The sequence below is a fragment of the Manacus vitellinus genome, unplaced genomic scaffold, assembly GCF_001715985.3.
Source record: "Manacus vitellinus isolate BGI_N305 unplaced genomic scaffold, ASM171598v3 scaffold_11_pilon, whole genome shotgun sequence".
In the NCBI taxonomy this organism is placed as follows: Eukaryota; Metazoa; Chordata; class Aves; order Passeriformes; family Pipridae; genus Manacus; species Manacus vitellinus.
Genome location: NW_021938895.1, coordinates 11,069,888 through 11,091,467, shown reverse-complemented (window position 1 = coordinate 11,091,467; position 21,580 = coordinate 11,069,888). Strand labels below are relative to the sequence as shown.

Sequence of the window (21,580 nt, the reverse complement as noted above, 5' to 3'; positions counted from 1 at the left end):
TGGAGCGGCATAAGACTGTGTCCACTTGTCCTATTTCTGGTTGCCTGGGAGAAGAGGTCAATCCCCAACTGTCTACAATCTCCTTTCAGGGAGTTGTAGAGAGAGATGAGGTCTCCCCTGAGCCTGCAAATCCAGCTAATGGTAGACTCGATCCCCTCATCCAGATCATCAATAAAGATATTAAATAGAACTGGGCCCAACACTGATCCCTAGGAGACACCACTAGTGACCAGACACCATCTGGATGTAGCACCATTCACCACCACTCTCTGGGCCCGGCCCTCCAGTCAGTTCTTAACCCAACAGAGTGCCTCTGTCCAAGCTGTGGGCTGCCAGCTTTTTCAGGACTATGTTATGGGAGATGGTGTCAAAGGCTTTGCTGAAGTCCAGGTAGACTACATGCACAGCCTTCCCCTCATCCACCAGGCAGATCACCTGGTCATAAAAAGGAGATCAGGTTGATCAGGTAGGACCTGCCCCACCTAAACCCGTGTTGGCTGGGTCTGATCCCCCGGCCATCCTGTAGGTGCTGTGTGATCACACTCAAGATGATTGTTCCATAACCTTGCTGGGCACTGATCCCAAGCTGACAGGCCTGCAGTTTCCCAGATCCTCCTTCCAGCCCTTCTTATGGATGGGCGTCACACTGGCCAACTTCCAGTTTTCTGGAACTTCCCCAGTGAGCCAGGACTGTTGATAAATGATGGAGAGCAGTTTGGCAAGCTCTTCTACCAGCTCCCTCATCAGCCTAGGATGGATCCCATCTGGTCCCATAGACTTGTGAAGATCCAAGTGGCTCAGCAGGTCACTAACTGCTTCCTCCTGGACTACAGGGGGACTATTTGGCTCCTTGTCCCTGTCTACCTGCTCAGGAGGCCAGCTGTCCTAAGGACAACCTGTCTTATTGTTGAAAACTGAGGCAAAGAAGGTGTTAAGTACTTCAGCCTTTTCTGCATCCTTGGTAACTATGTTCTCCCCCATGTCCAGTAAAGAATGTAGGTTTTCTTTGCCCCTCCTTTTGCTATTAATGTATTTATAAAAACACTTTTTATTATCCTTACTTCAGTTTTGCTTAATAAAATATTTTTAAGAAAATGTGAGTCCAGTACCCAAATATTCATGAAATAAATTATAAATAATAAATTTTGGATTAATCTCATGACTTCAGGCTTTCACATGCATTTATTTTCCTCCCTTCCCCCTCTTCCTCTACCCTCCAAACATGAAATGTAAAAATGTGGTTTTCTGAAACACTTTACAATTATTACAGTTAGAGGATTCCCAGAACAGGGACACTGAAAAAGACATCAAAACTGGAGATTCATCGCTTGAGAAAATACAAATAAAAAAGTTGTCAGAAGTCAAATGCAAAATGTTACCATCTGCATTTACTATCACAACATAAAGCAAATGTCACGAATGTGACAATATGTATTTTGAACAGCAGGACCATTTCTTTTTAAAAGGGAAACTCTAAAACTATTCATCTATTCAGCAGTGACAGGAAGGAAGTGGAGTGTAATAAACATTTGCATTTAAATTTAGCTGATCAATACAAAATGCATTTCCTTTATTTATTTTTTAAACTTTGAAAAGGAACTGTAAGTTTTAAGAAATGTTAACAATATACTATCTACACTTGAATAATACAAATGTTTAAGTAACATAATGAAATAAGTACATGAAAATTCTATAACATTTTCCTGTCATATGCATATTTAAATTCAATTGTCAACCTTCAAAAGCTGGATAAACATGCTCCATACACTCCAACTGGAGTATGATTTAAACATTCCTTTATCACTGCAGGTGACAATTTATTTTTCCAAACTCTGAATAAATCAGTCATGAATCGCTCAGGCAACTGTGGAATCTTCCCAAGAGTGATGCTGTCTGTAGCAAACAGAGCTTTACGCTTTGGATTTCCAAAAAATTCTAGATGCCAAAAGAATTTGAGAAAAACCTGTATTCATTCCCCTGTATACTACAGCACCTTAACTCTTGAGTACAACTGTTTCAAAATACAACTGGTTTACTGCTAACAATTTGGTGAATAAACATTTAAGATACATCACATCCACATAAAATTATGTAGGAATTTTTCTATTCTTTTCATAATTCAAATAATATACTTACCTCCTTGCTGTCCTGTAAATAGAAAATATCATTTGTATTGAGGATCACTAAAAGATAAAAGCCCCCCCACAAAACTGCTTGAAAACTTATTTTAGGCTTTGTCTTTTCTTAACAGACTTAACAAAATTAGTTAAGCATACCATTAATACTGAAGAAGAAAGGCACTAACCTCATTTTTACTAGATTGCACAGATTCATTTTCTCTGCAAGACTGAGAGGAGTCACTTAGCAACCTGTCAAAAACAAAAACAAATCCCTCCAGCTCTTATTCAAGTTTTCAACAACTCTGGCAATCTTGCCATTTTAATCAATTCTCTCAAGCCTTAATTTGTCCTATGCTCCTCTCAGAATGAAGCTTGTTTTATTTCAGTCTTAGTGCATCTTTGTGATTTGAATCTTTCCTTAACTGAAGTATAGCATGTTTCCAAATCCACAGCAGTTTATGATCTTTTAATTAATACAATTACTTTTTAATTATTCAAGTTTAATTCTAGAAAGTTATCTTGTGTAAACTTTTTTCTAAAATAACTAATAAAAAGCCTTTTTAGAAGTAAATTACAAATCTATCAGTATTTGAACCCTAAACAATTTTTTAAGATATTGTATAATTCTGTGCATATAAAAATACTGTGTTTAATCACAGTTATCAAAATAACCAAAATAGTAACAAATTATTTTACTCAAGCTTAGCATTTTGTATCTTCCCAACTGGACATAAATGAATATAATGTAAGGAATAAATTATGAATCTAGAGTGAAAAGAGAATACAAGAAAAATGTGCAGGTATTTTTCTAAAAATGTATATTAAAGTATCACATACAAATTGTCTCTATAGTAGGTAAATCCTATGAAAGGCAGCTGGTTTCCCACGAAGGCTTTGGGGATTGGAAAGGTTTCCACGTCTCCCTTGTCGTCCTCAATGTCATCAAAATTACTGCTATCTATATCACTGCTGAGCTCAGGAACAACAGGAGCAGCAGCTATAAAAAGGGGAGAAAAGATGAACTTCACTCCAAGATTCAGTCACTTGCTATATACTGGTATCTCTATAATGTTAAAAGACTATATTATAAGTTGTCCTTAAATAACTTGTAGTTAAATATGTATTAACCAGACAGCAGATCTGGAAATATTACTGTGCACAATTTTTTCTAGAGCAATCTATTTTTGTATTAGTTGCTTCATGCATAGACTATCTAATATGCAAGACATATTTGCTCAGGTAATCACGTTTGAGAATAGAACTCTAATACAATCAGCATTTTAAGAAACCTTAGTAAATATGTAACTTTAGAAGTTATGATCAAGCTCGTGAGCTGAACTGACATACTTTGTTTTTTTTACCTAAAGCTATCAGGTTCTCAACACCTTAAATGAAAAGCAGTAAAACTGACAAGACCACTGTCAAACTACTGTCTTAACTACGAGAAGATCAAAAAAATCCCAAATCAAAATGAAAAAACCCATAACACAAAATAACAAAAGCAAAAGAGAAACATGCATTCTTTTTAGTTAAAATTCTGAAACATCCAATTCCTTTATTTAAAATGGAAATGTCTACATTAAAAGCATGATAAAGATGAGGATAATCCGAGTAGGAAAAATGTGTATTTACTAACCCTAATTAACATGAGTTTTCATAACACAAATGATAAATATGAAAGGTTGAGTAAGATTTTTGATAGATAGAAAATACTTAATTTATACAGCCTAACGTTTTTTCCTCATTTCTACTATTGCAAATACTGAATAAAATAGAACTTGTAAGCTAATTTACTCACTCTCTCGAATGTTGTCCCAGTTCCACTGATCGCTTTTGAAGAAAGGGTGATGCTTTATTTCTTCTACCCCATTTCTCCCAAGTCGCACATCCCTAAACATAGCAATTAAGGCAAAGTCACATTAGGGAAACGAGCTTCTTTTTTTTTTGGCTTAGTTTGTTGTTATTTAAATTCTGACTTGTTCACAAGCAGCAATGAAACTTTCAGTAAAGATTGTCTGTGTTAACCACACTAATGGTCAGAGAAAAAACAAAATTTAAAAACCACCAACCACTAATCTTTAGTTTCTTATATAAAACATACTCTGATTCTTAGCATGCGCTCTCCTTGCAACTGCTGAAATGTCCAGAACTTGGAGTCTGCCACGTGGGGAGTAAAGCAAGACAGAGAACGCTGAGGCAAAAACTAAGAAAAACCTAAAAACACAAACAAAAACTCAACACCCTTGGGGGAAATAAAATTGCAGAAGTTCCGTGTCTGCCAAACCACATGACAAACCGAAAGACGCAAGTGAAGGAAGGTCTAACCTACTGCACAGAACAGTTATTCAAAGCTGGACTAAAATAAATATTTTAAGAATTTCATCCTCTGCCCCACAACTAACCCTGACACGTCTTTTGCTGATATTTGCAGTGAAGTAAATCTTAAGAGCAACAAGAAACTTTTAGTTTGAACAGAAGAGTCTCTCTTGAAACTATGTACAGGAACAGGACATAAAAACAATGCATGGAAAAGCAGCAGTAAATCACAGGGTCGATGCTTAGTCCTTTAAGTGCTTCAGCAGTGATCACGCAGACAGAGAGCAAGCATCTGTTTCAAATAAATCGCTCAAGCACTGTGTTAAATATAAACAGGAAGAGGGACACACGTAGTGGAAACACACCTCGCCACATTTACATTATTAAATTCTACTCATATTTTCTCTGTACCCTTCAGCTACTAAGGGTGAAAAATGCTGCTAAATTAAAGCACATCCTTCCTGAGCAACTGCCATCTTGCTCAGTAGAGCAAACAATCTCTCTTTGAATGCAAAACCCATTATAAAACCATTTGTTTTCCTAATCCCTCATTCTATATGCTCTGCTCCAGCTGGGTTCAGGTGAAAAAGCATAAGAAGGCATCACCGATCTTGAGTTAACTGTGGGTCTACAGTGTTGTTCTTTTAAATCAAAGAAATCAAAGATCATCTGTGCTTTCTCAAACTAAAGAAAATATAAGTGTTCAGGTTAAGAACAAGCTTACACAGGTTAATTTCAATAAATGGCTCCAGTCCATAAAGACAAACTTCGAGGACCTATTTGTAGCCAAAACAATACTCTTGCAGATTTGTTAGCTATACTTATCAATTAATGCAACAAAGCAAATAAAAACTAAAAATTCAAACATTCCAAGAAACCGTAAACAAACTCATAAATGCATGCTTACTTTCAGAGAAGTACTTACTTTCATTTTTCATAAGTAACACCCACACAGACACTGAGCACAACAATTTCGTCCCTGCCTTGGAGCTTACAAATTACTTTCAGTTTTACAGGTTTGTAACTGTATTACACACTGCAATTGGAAGGATTTGTCCAGCACAAACTGTGTTGTTAACAAGAGCTGTCAGAACTGCTCATAGAAATAAAATACAATACCTGGAAAAAACACTCCAAAAGAAAAACTAGAGAACAGAAGGTTTTGCAGAAGAGATGTGGACAGAGATTAGGAAAAGTAATGGAAGGAATTAATTTTTACAATGTACCATCCAAAATAAATACAGCCAATACCATCCAAAATAAAAAAAAAAGTAACAGAAAAACACATGCACTTACCTATCAGTTAAAAAGGCACAGATAAGGTTCTTCGCATGCTTAGAGATTTCCACGTCATCCGGGAAATGTAATGAGTTCTTATGATCCATAATTTTACTGTATGTTCCTACTAGTGAGTCTGCATAAAAAGGAGTATCGCCTGAAAATAAAACAGCAAATTGACTGTGATTTTGAGTCATGTAAGTTGAGTAAGAGAAAAGATATAAAGAAAAGTCTACAAGCAGTTTACCAAAAATAGTCTTTTATTTAAAAAAAATGAAACGGTAAAATTGGAATGCAAAAATAATGTATACTACCAAAAATATTCCTTCCCTAAAATGCCTGTATTAGAAACTACACCATTTTCTATCCTGCCTATCAATACCAAAATTTTGCCCAGCGAATTACACCTTTTGTTCTACCTAAAGACTCTCACTGTGTTTTCTAATTTACACGATAGCTGACACCCACTTAAATCCCCACCTTTAAACACTCCATGGGTAAAATGGACCACAACTCACTAAAGATTTGCTAATGCACATTTGTTGGAAAGAATAAACCAAAGCTCTCCGAAGACCATTTCAGAGGCATGACAGGCCTACCCTGCCTAAGGCAAGTCAGCTCTGAGCAGGAGCCTTCCCAGTGTGTTACTGCACTGTTAAAGCCATATTATTAAATCTTGTTCACTGACAAATTAATTAGCTTCGGTGCCCATATTAACATGGCAGGTGGTTTTTTAAATCATAGACCTTTCCCACATAGAGGTTTGCAGCATAGGTTCTAAAGATATTCGCAAAGAAAACAGAATTAAGAAAGGTAAAATTGGGACAAGTGAAAAGAATTGGAAGCGATGAAGGCAACTGACACTCAAATTAACTGACAACATTCTGAACTTACAAATGGTTCAGGTCTGTAATCAAGAAGCTGCAACTTTCACAGAAATGCTTTTTCTCACAACTAATCCATAGGTTTAATAGGGAAGGCAAACAACTGATTGCATGAGCTAGGCTCCTTTCTCCCTCCCAGTGTGCTGTGTGCAGGCAGGGACCACCTGGCAGGACAGCCTTGCTGGCTGCAGCCTTCCATCAAGGAACTGAATATTTCAGAAGCCAAGTACATGAAAAAACCGTACAAAGGGACCAACGGACAAAAAACATTCTGCTTTCAAAAAATACAAATGTAATAATCGTAACTTGAGTCTCTTCCTGTCATTTTATGGCATAATAAGGAATTAGTACACACCAGCTTGATCTAAACTTCTAAACTTTTAGTAAATTCATTAGGGTGCCATACCAGTGCACTGCAGGGGGGGATCATTGATACTTGCTGCTGCCTCACTCTCCCAACCTTCCTCTTCTCAATTGTCTTCTGTCCCAGAAACAGCTTTGATTTTGGACACACCTTAAAACTATCTAAAGTCACTGAACTATCGTTAGGATTCATCCTGTGACCAACATTTTACCTTTTAGTCAAGGGCACAATAAAATTTTAATTCTCATAATAAAATTACCATTTTCATTAGTACTGTGGCTTGACTAAAAGCAGGTTTTAGAAGACCACAGGCAGAATCTGATATGTGAGCACAGACAAAAATAGATGGAGAAATTAAGTAATATTTCCCTCCTAGATACAAGAGGAAAAAAAGGGAGGCTCTGAGAAGAAAATTCTGGACAGTTATGTCCAATATTTTAATAATTGAATAATTTTCTTTATTGCTAAAATTGTTCATTAGAGACTAATCATTATAAAACACTCTATTTAAAGCCAAAGTGCCTTAATTCTGAAAGACATAGAAATTGTAACAGCTTTTTATATCCAAATGTCTTTCCTAGCTTAGGATACCAGAAGCATCAAATCTGCAATATTCCCAGAACATGCTGATTTGGATTTTTAATAATTATATGCTCAATTCCATCCTTCTATAATCAGTATTTTGCTACCAGACTATAAAATTGATCCTCACTATATATTAAGAGGCAGATGACTCATCTTAACAGATTATATTCTGTGTTCGTTGCCATGGCAGTCTGGTGTATCTTACTGGAAAATCCTGACTCAGGCATAGAAGAAAGAATCAAGCCATAGTTTTGCATTTTGACATAACAGAAGACACTGACATGCTGTGGGAAAAAGAAGAGGAGAAAAGAAAAGGACAGTCCTGCCCTTTCCACTCCTTTCTCATCTCTGTGGCCCTGCAAACTCAGTACTGCTTGATGTGGCATAAACCTTCACGAGTTGGTGAGGTAGCTGACCCCAGTTAAAACTATTCTAAGAATTAGTTTTAAGCTGAATCGAGTCAGGGAACTAATCACTGAGCACGCACGCAAACAGCTGCCACAGTGTAAGAGTGACAGAGAGCAAAGAGAACAGAAATAAAACCACAGTATCAGCCAAAAGTCAGAAGCTGTTAGTGAGGTACAGCCAGCCCCTGAGCAGCAAAGTACAGCTAAAGGCACAGTAAAGACTCAATGATAATCTTATTAGCAGACTAAATTACTACTTACCAACCAACATCTCAAAAAGGAACACCCCTACAGACCACCAGTCACACTCCCGTCCATAGTAACCATCACCCCCCTGCGACTTCAGGACTTCGGGCGATATGTAGTCGGGGGTTCCCACGGCTGTGTCGCAGCGCACCATTCCTGTCTGTGCAACAGAGGAACACAGACAGCTCAGTCCAAAATACTTCCGAGTCTTTAAACAATTAATCTACTAGGAGAGCAGAAAACATTACAAAATATAGCCTAAAATACTTGTTTGATGAGTATGTTTGAAAGACTATTTTTTTATTCAAAAACAATATGGACTGAAATGACATTGTCTGGTAACGTGGTCACCCCTTGCCTACCTCATAGTGATTTCTCTTGACTACCTCTTTCCAAAATTGACCAATTTTATTATTTTTACCATTGGTTTCAATATGAAGCTACACACCATATCAGACTGTTCCTTATCTCATTGAATTCAGGGACAAACTTTAGAATCATTTTGACAAGTTAGGAATTCTAGGCCCTACATTGCAGATACATAACAATTTTGTCCAATTCAGACAATAAATCAAGTTTGAGGTAAATTTTTATAGTTACACCTTGTTTATTAATTACAGATGCGAAGCAGACTAAAAGGAAAAGCTATTTTTAAAGAATAGGAAAGCTCTTTTTCGGTTTTTTTTTTAATTAACGTAATGCCACAGTTGTATTAATGGAATGATTCCTCATCCCCTTTGCTTCATGCTGAGAGACTGAAAATGCAGGGGCTAAGTGACGCAGAAGCATCAACCAGATCTGCCAGCATTCTAGTTCAGAGTTATAAGCCTTGTTCCCTTTAGTCAAATTCACTGTATTCACTCCTCAGAGACCAGATGGATGAATGAAACGAAATTCTGGATGAAGTTAGAGAAGTACCAAAAATACGCTCATCTTTTATTCTGTTTCTAAATCTGAAATCTCAGTCATCTTACAAAGTTCTTCATGCATTTTGCCATCAGCATGAACAGCAATGTGTATTATTTACGAATATTGATATAGAATATTAGTAGCAATAACTAAAGTCAAAATACATATTTAAAGAAAGTAAGAGAAACATTTTGCTTTAGGAACTGTACTGATGTGTAAAACTCACACACCACATTGTAATATTCCTTTTCATACACAATATGAACTGTCAAAAGCTTTTATTTCTGTACTAAACCAGAACACAGAGAGTCATGAACAAGCAGGTAAAAACTAAAGGGATGACTAAATACTGTAGAGACCTACTGCCTGTCCTCCTGGCAAATGCCTATCATCTTCTACAACTCTATGCTAAAGCTGAAACCTGAAGAGGTTTTAACTTCTCAGTTACAGAATGAAGAGCAGGTTAACTTTTGCCTTCTATACTATGGATGAGATAGCACATAAGCTATTCATCCCTGGGATAAGAAAATGAAGTTAATACTTTTCAGAAGACCTAATGCATTCATGGGTCAAAAAAACCCATAAACACATTTTAACAGTGGAAATAAACTGAAGCCCAAAGGCTCCAAAAATCTAAAGTTAAGAGCATTCAAAAATGGATCTGGCACATGGCAGGAACAACTATTTGAATATGCTGCTTGTAACAGCACTTGTGCACTAACCTACATGTCTTCTCTGAAGCTTAAGCCTCTCTTTGTTTTGAGCTCAGGAGGAATTGCTCTAGGGTTATGTAATTCTGCTCATCTGGTAAGACTGTGGCATCTTAATGAGGCCTTCAACACTGGCGTGTGTCTATCTCTTCCTTATCCAAATGCAAAATTACAAGGAAAAGTCTGAATTTTTGCTCAGTCAAGACTGAGTTGAAGCCACCCAAATCTCTCCCCAGGTAAGGAGATACTTTAAAAACAAAGTAAACAAAACAGTTCTGAAAGAACTTTTTCTGAACATTGCCTTGACACCTAAGCACTTAATAACACACCATTTCCCACCCCTCTATAATTAATACACCAAAGCAAGGACACTTTTTAATATGTTACAGGTGTTGATATTTTATGAAGTCTTAAGCAAACAAAGCAAAGGCTGTGCCAAAACCAGCCAACCCCAAATCTGGCTGGTATGTAGCAACAAGGAAAGTTCTTTGCAATGACATTACAGATGCTAAAGAACTCCAAGTAATAACACCTTAAGTTTTCAGATGAGACGCCAAAGAACTGAACAGTAAAACAACTATTTCTACAGCAAAAAGGGCCCTGCTTCCTAACACCAGTTTTCAACAGACCATACCACTTTGAAGCACATGGAGCTGGTTGTACTTACTCCCCATGAAACTCTCTACCTTCTGTCTCAGGAACTAATCTAAAAGTGCATTCACAGATCATAGAACAATCTGGCTTGGAAGGGACCTTGAAAGATCATCTGACCCAATGTGTTGTGGGAAAAATGGCCTATATAAGATTATGTAGCACCTTGACCAACTGCATCACAAAAAAATCCAGCAATGGGGGATTCTATCATGTCCCTGTGAAGGCTGGACCATTATCATCTGCATATACTATTCCCAGATTTCTGTTCCTCTCATTTACACACTTGTTCTTTCAAAGAACTTGAGTGTTGCTCTGTATGTATTTCTAAGTACTGGATACCTTTAATATCACCATCAGACTCGCTTCTATGATCTCCAGCATCAAAGGCAAGTAAACAGGGATGTCCTCTTTGTGCAATATACAGCACCCTGGCAGTCCCCACACTCTGAAGAGACCTAAAGGATGCTGTTTTCTCTGGCCAACTCATTACTCCTGTGTTTCAAATACTAAGCTTCTGTTTTATGCCTGAGCAGCACACTTACTATAACAGTTCTCAGTTTCAGGCCAGTGATTTACCCGAAACTTTCCTCATCACCTCAAAAGATCAAGGTGGATCTCGGAACCCGTCTCCTGCAGCTCTGTGAGCGATGCACAGTGCACAGTTTTAAAAAATAGGCTGTCCAGGAGACACAGCATGTCACAGTTCATGACAACTTGGCAGTGAGGCTGCAGTGTTTCCCAGCATCGTTCAGTGTTATTGTATTGTTGAAGGAAAAGCAATTCAGGTTTCATCTTCAGGATGATCTCCATCAGACCTGAAGGACTTGCTGTCTTGAACCAAGGCAAACAGTCAGGCTTTTACTTCCTCATTAAGTTCCTTCCCGTAAAAAGAGCTGGAGAGCGCTTGTGTGAAAATATTAGGATAGCATATATTAGGTGCTAACACAGCACACAGGCTAGTGCAGTGTGCTGCAGACAATGGACTGAAAAAAGAAGGATCCAGCAGGGTCTTGGATAAGCTTCAATGAGAAAGAAGTTGAGTTCTAAAAACAGGAACACACTGCTTCTTTCAACGAAACTGCCTGAGCCAAGGTAAAAATCCCAAATGGCAAATATGCCTTCTTTTGGTCACATCTGTTTTCAACAGGTAGCCTCTAAACCTGTGCTCTTCTGAAAGCTCAGTTGGCAAGGACAGCGCCGTGTACCGAGCCTGGAAACACTGGCCCTACCATACCTATCGAAACCAATTATTGTCTAGTTTCTTACATAAAACCTGAAGATTAGACACCTGGTGAAACCTGCCCTGATCGACCTTACCAGACCTAAATACCTAAAGGGAACCACAATTTCTACTGAACCTCTGAGGCCAACTCCATTCTTTATACAATAATAGAAATACTCACCTTATTGCAGATTTTAAAAAAGGCAACAAATAAAAAAAATACCAGACCACCCAACACCACAAACCCTCAAATCATGACAACTGAGTTATATAAACAGAAGAGTTCCTTTTATGCTGGAAAAGATCACTAAAACACTTAGCAGCAACTCTTTTCACATAGTGATAAGGAGGAATTCTAGTGCAACTGTCAGGTTTGGCCTGGCAGACTTAAGTGAACACTGACTTCAATTCCACACCAAAGGTCAGAAAAATCTCTAACCAAATTGCAGTAGAATTTTCCTGGGCTATTGGCAGCATAAGGAAGATACTAATGTCCACAACTGCTAAAAGAAATCCAGATCCAAAAAATAAAAAAGTATTGGGTAAGCTATATTTTCTAGAAATCAGTCTGCCAACACCAATATTATATTTACACAGCTGGGATGTGTTCGTGTTTTGTAAGAAGTAGCATGAGATTTGGAGACAATCCAGAATCTCTCAACTTCTAAAGCTTCCTGTAAAAAAAATTTTTGCCATTCCACTGAGTCTGAGAAACACGAAGAACTTAAAATGTAATCTGTTAAAAAATTAATTTCTTTAGCAGATTACTGGTCCATTGATAATGCCCAGTCTAAACTGGAGCTCACTGTAATTCTTTATGAGAAACATGCAAGCATTTCTGACATTTACAGTATCATCATCCACATTTTAGTATTCCATTCTTTTAATAACAGCAGCGAAAAGGAAAATGGAAAGAAAGGCCTAGGTCCACCATTTCTGGGATCTCTAAAATAGCATAGAGAATCCCTCTTTCATTTTAGATTTATATTATGAACTTTTTGCTGTTTTTTAATTGTCTCTTCAGATAACAACAGATTCCCTTAAGATCTACGGTCTATTGACTCAAAACAAAGTTAATTTTTTAAGGACTGAATTAAGAGACCAAGTACTACTTTCAATTTCTTCAATTAAAGTAAATGCTGTCCCCTAGAATACAGGCAAGTAAATCATCCAAGTGGAGATGAATATTCTCTCTGCCTTTAGAGTAACAATAGTTATTAAATTATGAGCAAAACTAAGTAGACTGAATTTCAATAAACAGCTGTGGTTGTACAATGAAGTTAATATATTAGCATGTGAAAAAAAAACAACCTAATCAGAGACAGTACTTCTAGATACAGCTGAGAAGACATTAATTTAATGATGCAAATGCAAATTAAGTAGGTTGCAGAGACTATATCAAGCACCTTCAAAACAATACACAGAAAAATCTAAACCACTAAAGCAAGTAAGCTTAACAGGGTAACCCTTGCCAATATTAATACAGAAACCTTTCAAAGGTCAGGCAAATCGTAACACACAGTCATATACAGGGTTTTTTTAGAATCTGTTAGAATTTTTCACAGGAAGAATGCATTCTGTAATTTACAGCCTAACACTGTTTGTCAGGGAAGATTTTAAGAATGCAAACTTCAAAGGTAGATTTGTTTTTAAGTCACCTTTGATAACATAAAGTATTACATCATGTTAAAAATATTCTTATGTAATCTCATTAGAAAACTGTATTTGACTGTAATAAAATCTGGACAATTATAATGCACGACATCTTGACAAACATCTAACAAATTCTGATGAATATATCACATACCACTGCTGCCCTACTGCAACCTCATTTGGATGACCACTAGAGGATGCTATGAGAACAATGAGACACAGGAAAACACACGGACTGTATTTTGCCTGTAAAATAATTTCATTTACAGAAAAATGTCAGCCTATGAACTGTTCCAAGGTTATTAATGTTGAAACTACGATTTATCTCATAAGCTTTTCAGACATTTGGTAAAAAAAAAAATGAACTTCAAAAATTCATAAACACACATGCTTTCAGAAATAACGAAAAGTAAGTTTACATCCTTCTTCTGTGTGACAGAACAGTTTATTATAAAAAAAATTACACTATTTAGAGCACTCATATTTAAAACTAGGAGACAAGAAACAGCTTTCTAACCAGGTACACCATTTGATGAACATTCTTTTGTGTATTATAATTCATAAGAAAATAACCCTAGAATTACAGTTTTATATATAATAAATTATTCAGTTGCATACTTACTTCATCCATTTTCATACAAGTGCCAAAATCTGCCAGCTTCAGATGCCCATGTTTATCTAAAAGCATATTGTCAGGCTTCACATCTCTGTGTATCAAGCCCATGGAGTGAATTGCATCAAGAGCAAGAACAACTTCGGCTGTGTAGAACTTGGCCCATTTCTCAGGCACATCGTAATTGCTCATAAGGTTTACAAGATCTCCACCTGGCATGTATTCCATTACCATGTACAAGTACTTGTCATCTTGAAAGGCACAAAATAGCTGCAACATTAATAGAAAAGAAAGAAAAAAATGCAATTACTTTTCAGAAACATCTAGTAAAAAGAATAAAGCCCCTTATCTTGAAATTTTGTTAAACCTGAGAATATCCTGTCAAAACTTATGTAAGTAACTTTACTTTTTACATTCAGACAATCTACATTTTCTATTATGACAGTACCTTGAAATTTACTGAACTTCAAAATCCCTTCATCTTCATTTTAAAGAAAGTGATAAAAGACTTCCTGATTTTTTTTCATAATATAGGTTTATATATATATATATTATATATATATATATATACTACTATACATATATATATATACATATATATATATATATCTCCATATATCTTGGCATTAAAAAGTATCACTGAGTCAAAATGCAAAGTATCAAATCTGAGAAAGGGAGCATCACATAATGATTTGAAAATACCTAAACAGTGAGTAGCAACTCAGACTATTTCTAAATTGTGTGTATTATAAACTCCTTAACTCTGTACTAGTTCACAAAGTCACCACTGATTTTGTCCTAAATCAACATATATTGAAATAAGGAAGAAAACCAAAATGTTACTGAAGACAACTATAACACAATACAAAGAAATTATCCTTAACAATAAAATACTGATCTGGCATAGGTTGCAGTCAGTATGTTTCCTACTGGCATGATAATGAAAAAAGTTGTCTCTTTAAAATGTATTTCAGACCTAAAGTGCTGAAAGTTTTAGAGATCTCACTCAGCAATCACCAAGTCCGAAAATAGCCCAAGCCATCAAAAGCATTACTATCAAATGTTCAAAGGCTGGTGTGAAAAAGTCTCTGAAAGTCTCACCTTATTTCTCAGGGAATACTGCTCCTTTACCTTAAAATCTAAAATTATTCACATCTTTAAATTACACACACAAAATTTAAAGAGAACTGAAAATAGGATGTATGGAAAGGAGGAAGGGAAAATAAGGGAATCCATGGAGGATGAGGAACCATGTAAGGCAGGTATGTTATTATGGAGATTTGACTTTTAGATTAAAATTAACTGTATAATTAGCGACAGAAGACCTAGATTAGAAATATATATTTCAATACATACATATTGCACTGTATTTGTTTTCACAAATGGATAATATATGCATTATATAGTAAGATAATGCACTTGGTCATCAAAGTCTAAATTAAAATCCAAAATAGTCTCTGTATTCTCACATGTAAATATATTAATATTACACAAAAATAAATAACAGCACTATGCCTTTATACAGCACTTTCATTATTGCCCTCAAGGGATTTAATTTAAAAAAAATAAATTAAAATTATCTAGGGCTCTGGTATCATTTGTTTTTCATATTAAAAACAAGACACAGAGAAGCAGTGTGATCTGTCCCAGTTTCTAACTCAGAACAGGAGCTACATTTTCTTCAAACCAGCTCGATGTCCTGTCCCACTGGACCACATTACCTAAATATATCACACTAATACACTTTACCAGAGAAGGCACACTTGCAACTACACTTTTGTTCATTTGCTATTTGCACATACAGACATACATTTATATCCTGCTTGTGACACTTTCCTTTGAAAATCCATGTCATGCATGGATTTTCTCGTTCCTTTCAACTGCATGTGAAAAATAAAAATAATTCCTGACAACTGCTGTTACTAGAACAAAGAACTAAATAAAAAAATTATCTATTTGGTTAAGTATTTCTGCTGAATATAGGTAAGGGCACAGAACATGCTCAAAGAACAAATCAAGTAAATAAAAAACCTTGTAAAACATTTCTTGCATGAAGTTATGAAGAATATATGGAAAGCTTCAGGCCAGTCTTATTAAATACACAGAGGCATGGCAATATACATGAGAGCACTTAGATGTATTAGTTATTTAACAAAATTAGGTACTAACAGTTTCTCCAAGCACCAAATGCTTTCACTACCCATTTGATTAACTGGTGCAATTCACCGGTTACAACAAATGGCAATATGCAGTACTGATTCCTCCCAAAGGCATAATTCACATTACAACACCGTGATGATACATCTCAGGAGACAGCTGCCAGCAATGGTGCTCAAGACAACTGAAGAAGCCAACTCTCCATTACTTGGATTTTACTTCCAAGCTCAGGTGCTCTAACTGACCACCAAACAGAAGATGGTTTCAGCAAACCACTGCTCTGGTCTTGCAGGATACTGGGGTGCACACTCACCCATAGACCAAACTGCTGATGAAAAGACAGTGACTGTTTAAATCACTCTTAATACTAACTGCCTGTGATCAACTGACTGTATCAGAAGAAAAGACTGGAAAAAAATATTGACATTTGTTTCTACATTTCTGTACAGAATTTTTCTTAGTTGGAAAGATAAATTCCCTATTATTCCAAATAATTATATTGCTATTCAAAAGTCTGTTTCGTTCTGTTTTATGATGCATCTGTGGTGACTAAAATGTAAATTTATCTATTTTCTAACACAGTCAAATACTCAAAACTCAGTGAAATTGCTGTAAAAATGTATTTTTAAAAAGAAAACTGTGATTTGAGTTTAGGTGTCAATTCAAAACCAGCTCAAGACTGGAAAATATTTATTACATCATCGTTATTATTGCTGTTGTTGTTATTATTATTATTTTACTCTTACATATCTTCCTTACCTGAACCACCCACGGACTGTTGGCGAAGGCCATGATATCTCTTTCTTCCCAGAAAAAGGCTGAATCTGATCTCTTGATCATTTCAAATTTACTAAGTAGCTTCATTGCATAAACTTTCTGTGTCATTTTATGGCGAACCTGTTCGTTGAGAAAGAAGAGAATCAACTTTTTTTAAATGCCTCATTAAAAACCTGAACACCAGCACAATATATTTCTGCTATGTGCAAACTGCCTTCTGGGATGTGATGCCTCCAGGTCTTCATACACCTGATTTTCTACACAGTAAGGATTTGAGAACTTCCAAACCTGGAAAGAAAAGCTTAACAGCCATTCAAAAAAACCACCATAGCAGGGGTGGAACAAGAAGGATGCCCTGGGAAGGAAGATATGCCAGAGACTGGACAAGGGCTGCAGCTGCCACTGCAATCGCAGCAGAGGAGCCACTGGGCCATGAGCAGAAGCTCTTTGGAGGAGCCTGTTTCTTTGAAGATGCAGCAACACAAGCATATAATAAAGAAAAAAACCTCCAAAAAAACCCAACGCAAAACTCAGAATGAGAAAAGTACCACCTTTCTCTAAAGACCTGGACTGCTCTTAACATTTTCTCAGTGAAGGTGCCTACTTCAAATCACCCAGAACACTAAAAAGATAAAATGACTGTTCACAGAAAAAAAAGGAAATGCTATTCCCCCATCAAAAGTTAGATCACGTAAGGAGAAATAAAGTCCGTGTTTGTATTTTCTTATTCTGAACACTGTCTAGCCATTTAAGTCATTCATGTTAGAAATTCTGCAAGCAGTTGGCTTCAGCCTCTGCCAATTTTTATTTTGCACCAGGTAAAGATTGCTCCTATTTCTTTCTTTTCCTAAATAGTTCTTAAACTCACTTTAAATGGTGCAAAATTAGTAACATAAACCTTATTGGAAAATTGGAATTAAAACTTCTATGAAAAAATATGAAAATATTTTGGAAAACTTCATCTGAATGCAAACATGAAACCAAATCCTTAAATTACACACTGCAGTCATTACTCTGCTAATTAAACAATATGAGACTTATGCTGCTTTATGAAACAACTACTAAAGCACCAGGTTTTTAACATTCTTGAGTGTTCCTTACAGAAATCAAGGTGAGAAGTATTCAGCTGTAAAATGTCTGAGTCAGCAGAAAAAAATAAATTAACTGCACCTTAACGTTTTGCATATTTTCTTCCCGTTAAAATAAAAAATTCAGAGGACTAATTTCTGAAATCAATTTGTGAAATTTGTGAAATGCACCAGAAATAGAAGTTATGATTTTCTGGTGCATTTAAAACTCTCACATTTAGAAAACTAAAGCAGATCTCCTGACCTTAGTTTTGCACTAGTTTAATTACGCTACTTGAAAGAACAGAAGCTTTTTCTGAACAGCTGTAAATGTTTCAGGTCCACTATATCTGCAGTGCAAAGCTTCAGAGAGGCATCTATTTGGTCTACAAATCTGGGAGTCTCCTGCTGCAGAGGAGCAGTAGAAAATAATATTGCTGAAGGAATAGAAGTATCAGTGCAGGGGGTAATCTTGGAAAGAGTGAGAACATGAATAGAAACAGGATTATTTAAGAACTTACTTGAAATTGGGGCTTTTTGCTTTCAAGATATAGATGCAGAGGTTTTAGTATTAGTACCTTGCATAGTTTAACACTAACCAACAACCTTCTGTATAGTTAGACCAAAAAACCTCCAGCCTAACACCAGAACAGAAACAGGATATCTACCTTTATTAACAACTCTATAAGCACATTTTAAGATATCAACAATTAGTCAGTTAGTGAGGGTGTCCTAAAAAAGGATTTTGAAAATTAACTCCTTCCCATTTACTAATCCCACATGGGACTATTTACAAAGATTTGGTGGTACACCACAAACTATACTCCACAAAGTAGAGCTCTTGTAATCCTGCCCAAAACCAGAAGAAACACAAAGACCAGAAACCACAAAAAGATACTGTTTAATTGAAGATGCATTTTCTGTGAAAGTTCATGTAAAGTTCTGCAATGTATTTAGTAGTTTACAGTTCCTAAAGTTGGTGTGTACTCTTGCATAGGTGTAGTTAGTGTAGCTGCCTTCCTTTAAAAGAACACCTGTCTCCCACTACTTTGGGAAAAAAATTGTTGAAAATTAGCAAAGCCTGAAACAAGCTCATGCACAGGAGAGGCAAAGTAAACAGGGGTGGGGAGACCCAAAATCACAGCCTGTGCACCTCTCTAAAGTAGTGCCAATAGCTTATTAGTTGGTTAAATTACTTCTGGAGAAAATTTCAAGATAGGTTCTTTCTCTGTACAAAAATCAAGGAACCAAAGCAATAACTGGTATGGCACACCCAGAGACTGAGTGTGTCTTGGCACACCTTGCAGGGGAACAGACCTACCACTGATATTACTGCTTCTATCACCACCGTGGCCCCTGGAGACAGCCTTTTTAGCTGCTAGTCACTGTACTCTTCACCCTGAGCTATATTTGTACATACAGATATTGGCTCATACAGCAGATTATTCATGTATTAAACTGTCATGATGTTTCAATTTCTTCCAACTGTTAAAAGGACCTGCCAAATTTAAACTGCAGCTCACCACAGTAACTCTCAAAATAGGTAGGAAAATCCCTTCATGCCATTAGCACTGAGTAACATGGCCTCATTTAACTAATGAAAATGCATTAAGAAAAAAGAATTTCACTCTACTGTGCTTCAACAATCTAAGACTTTCAGTAAAGGAGTACAGGCAAAATGCACCCATTATTTCTACAGCATCCACGCCAGAAGACGATCTGTAGGCAAAGAAAATAACATATCTATTTGAAGTTATCAGATTGAATATGCAGCATTGGCAATGGTACTGTCTCTTTTATGATTAAAAGAAAATGAAGGTCCTAGAGTGGAGTTTTGAAATGAACTCCAAGGTTTGAAGTAATCACAAGTATCCTAAAATACTTAATAGAGCCATAACATATGACTATGGATAGGGCACCGAAGTTCATATTCTGACAAATTTTCAGGTAAAAAACCATGACTTTATCTGCTCTATTACAGAGCTGCACAACAGCAGTGGACGGGAACTAAACCTAATAAGCAAAGCACTTAATGGAAAAAAGTAAACCAGCACCTCTTTAGGCAGGCCATGACAACTGCTGGTTTGCAACACTAAGCAATCACACAGTGAAGACTGACACCCAGACCATCCTTTAGCACTCAAACACAAAAAAACTTTAGCTTTGCTTTAGTTTTCTCTTCCAGTACATGACCAGGTCAGTCTGGTGTGTCACTGCAATGTTGCAGTCCTTCATGGTTAGATCCGGGAGAAGGGACTAAAGATAAGTTTCAATTTCATATCAAGAGGATTTTTCCTCAAGTGAAAACAAACAAGAGGTACTCAGGATGTGCTTTCATAAATTACTGTTTCTGCATAAACCACAAGTAACATATTAAGCACCATAATTCAATTTTTCTGTCTGCCCAAACACCAGTCACTTTTATTCACGGCACTGCATAAAAGAACAAGTGGTCTGGCAGCTGGCAATTATTTTCTTAGCTTTCTCCATCACTACAGATCCAGTAAAACCAGAGACCAGAGCTCAACTGTAGAGTTTAATACTTCTGGAGCTGTAAGGAAATTGTTTTTCCACCGAAGTCAGATGCTCAAACCAGAATCATCTGATCTCTCCTTACTGGACTGAATTTTTTTAATTTTTTGGAGGGCAGAGGAAGGGAGAAAAGTGAGGCTTTTAAAATACAATCTAACTGTAAGATACAACAGTAGAGAATTTGTTTCCCTTTTCTGAAAGAATCTGGAAAGCTGATCACTCCACACCACTTCAACAAGAAAATGCTATACTGGAGCAGAAGAAATGGGGAAAATAAAATTAAATGACAGAGGTCATAGCTGCCTATTTTATGCTGTAAATATTACAAGCCAAAAAATAAGCATTCCAATATAATCATTAGAAACATATAATAAATATTTGTGCTACAAATACCCATGCACAACAGCACACACTGATAACAAAACATTCATTAATTCACATAGTTAATCATGTATTATTTATGGTTCTTTCTGCACTGAGTCCTCACTGAAGCAAATTTCTATTTTGATCGCAGAAAGTATTGCAAAATATTTTGCTTACTGCAAATCCATCATCTGCAACAGTGGTGTTAGCATTTTAAATGAAGTAGAAATAGATATAGCTTAGCTCAATAGTTTAAATTTGTATCATACCTTGTGAGGCAAAAAATCTAGGTATGTCTGTCCACATCACCAGCTAATATTAGTTCAGATCTGCAATTGTATTTATTAGCTCACTGCTTTTTAGCTGTAAGACTGCATAACATTATGATTTCAACTTATATTTTTACATTACAGAAAAATGGTGTTCTCATAAATTGACATAAAGTACAGAAGAGTTCTATATGAACACACAGAAGTTCCCCTCCAGCACCAAGCATTCCTGCTTTTTTGAAGGGTTTATTAAAGAATAAAAAAACCCCAACATAACAAAAACAAAACCCAAAAAACATTATTATATAACCAGGTTACCAAGCATTTTGCCATTTTCATGGTCAGGCAAATGAAAAATAGTTTGTCTTCAGATCCCTCAAACTGCCTAACTGCAGCACAGACACTGAAAAATCAGCTCTTCTTCAAAATCTAAATTGTGCGTGACATGGATTAT

At 36.3% G+C, this 21,580-nt stretch overlaps 1 protein-coding gene across 3 annotated transcripts in view; it reads right to left on the bottom strand.

The window, feature by feature from the left end:
• Positions 1 to 21,580, bottom strand: part of ROCK2 (Rho associated coiled-coil containing protein kinase 2) — a 98,987-nt gene that overhangs the window by 23,984 nt on the left and 53,423 nt on the right. For all 3 annotated transcript variants that reach the window (XM_018088833.2, XM_018088836.2, XM_018088835.2), the window contains exons 4-10: positions 16,878 to 17,015; positions 13,971 to 14,231; positions 8,216 to 8,360; positions 5,733 to 5,871; positions 3,919 to 4,010; positions 2,958 to 3,117; positions 2,306 to 2,369 (exon numbers count right to left, since the gene is read on the bottom strand). In XM_018088833.2, coding sequence (XP_017944322.2) covers positions 2,306 to 2,369; positions 2,958 to 3,117; positions 3,919 to 4,010; positions 5,733 to 5,871; positions 8,216 to 8,360; positions 13,971 to 14,231; positions 16,878 to 17,015 — 999 coding nt within the window. The remainder of the gene's footprint in view (positions 1 to 2,305; positions 2,370 to 2,957; positions 3,118 to 3,918; positions 4,011 to 5,732; positions 5,872 to 8,215; positions 8,361 to 13,970; positions 14,232 to 16,877; positions 17,016 to 21,580) is intronic.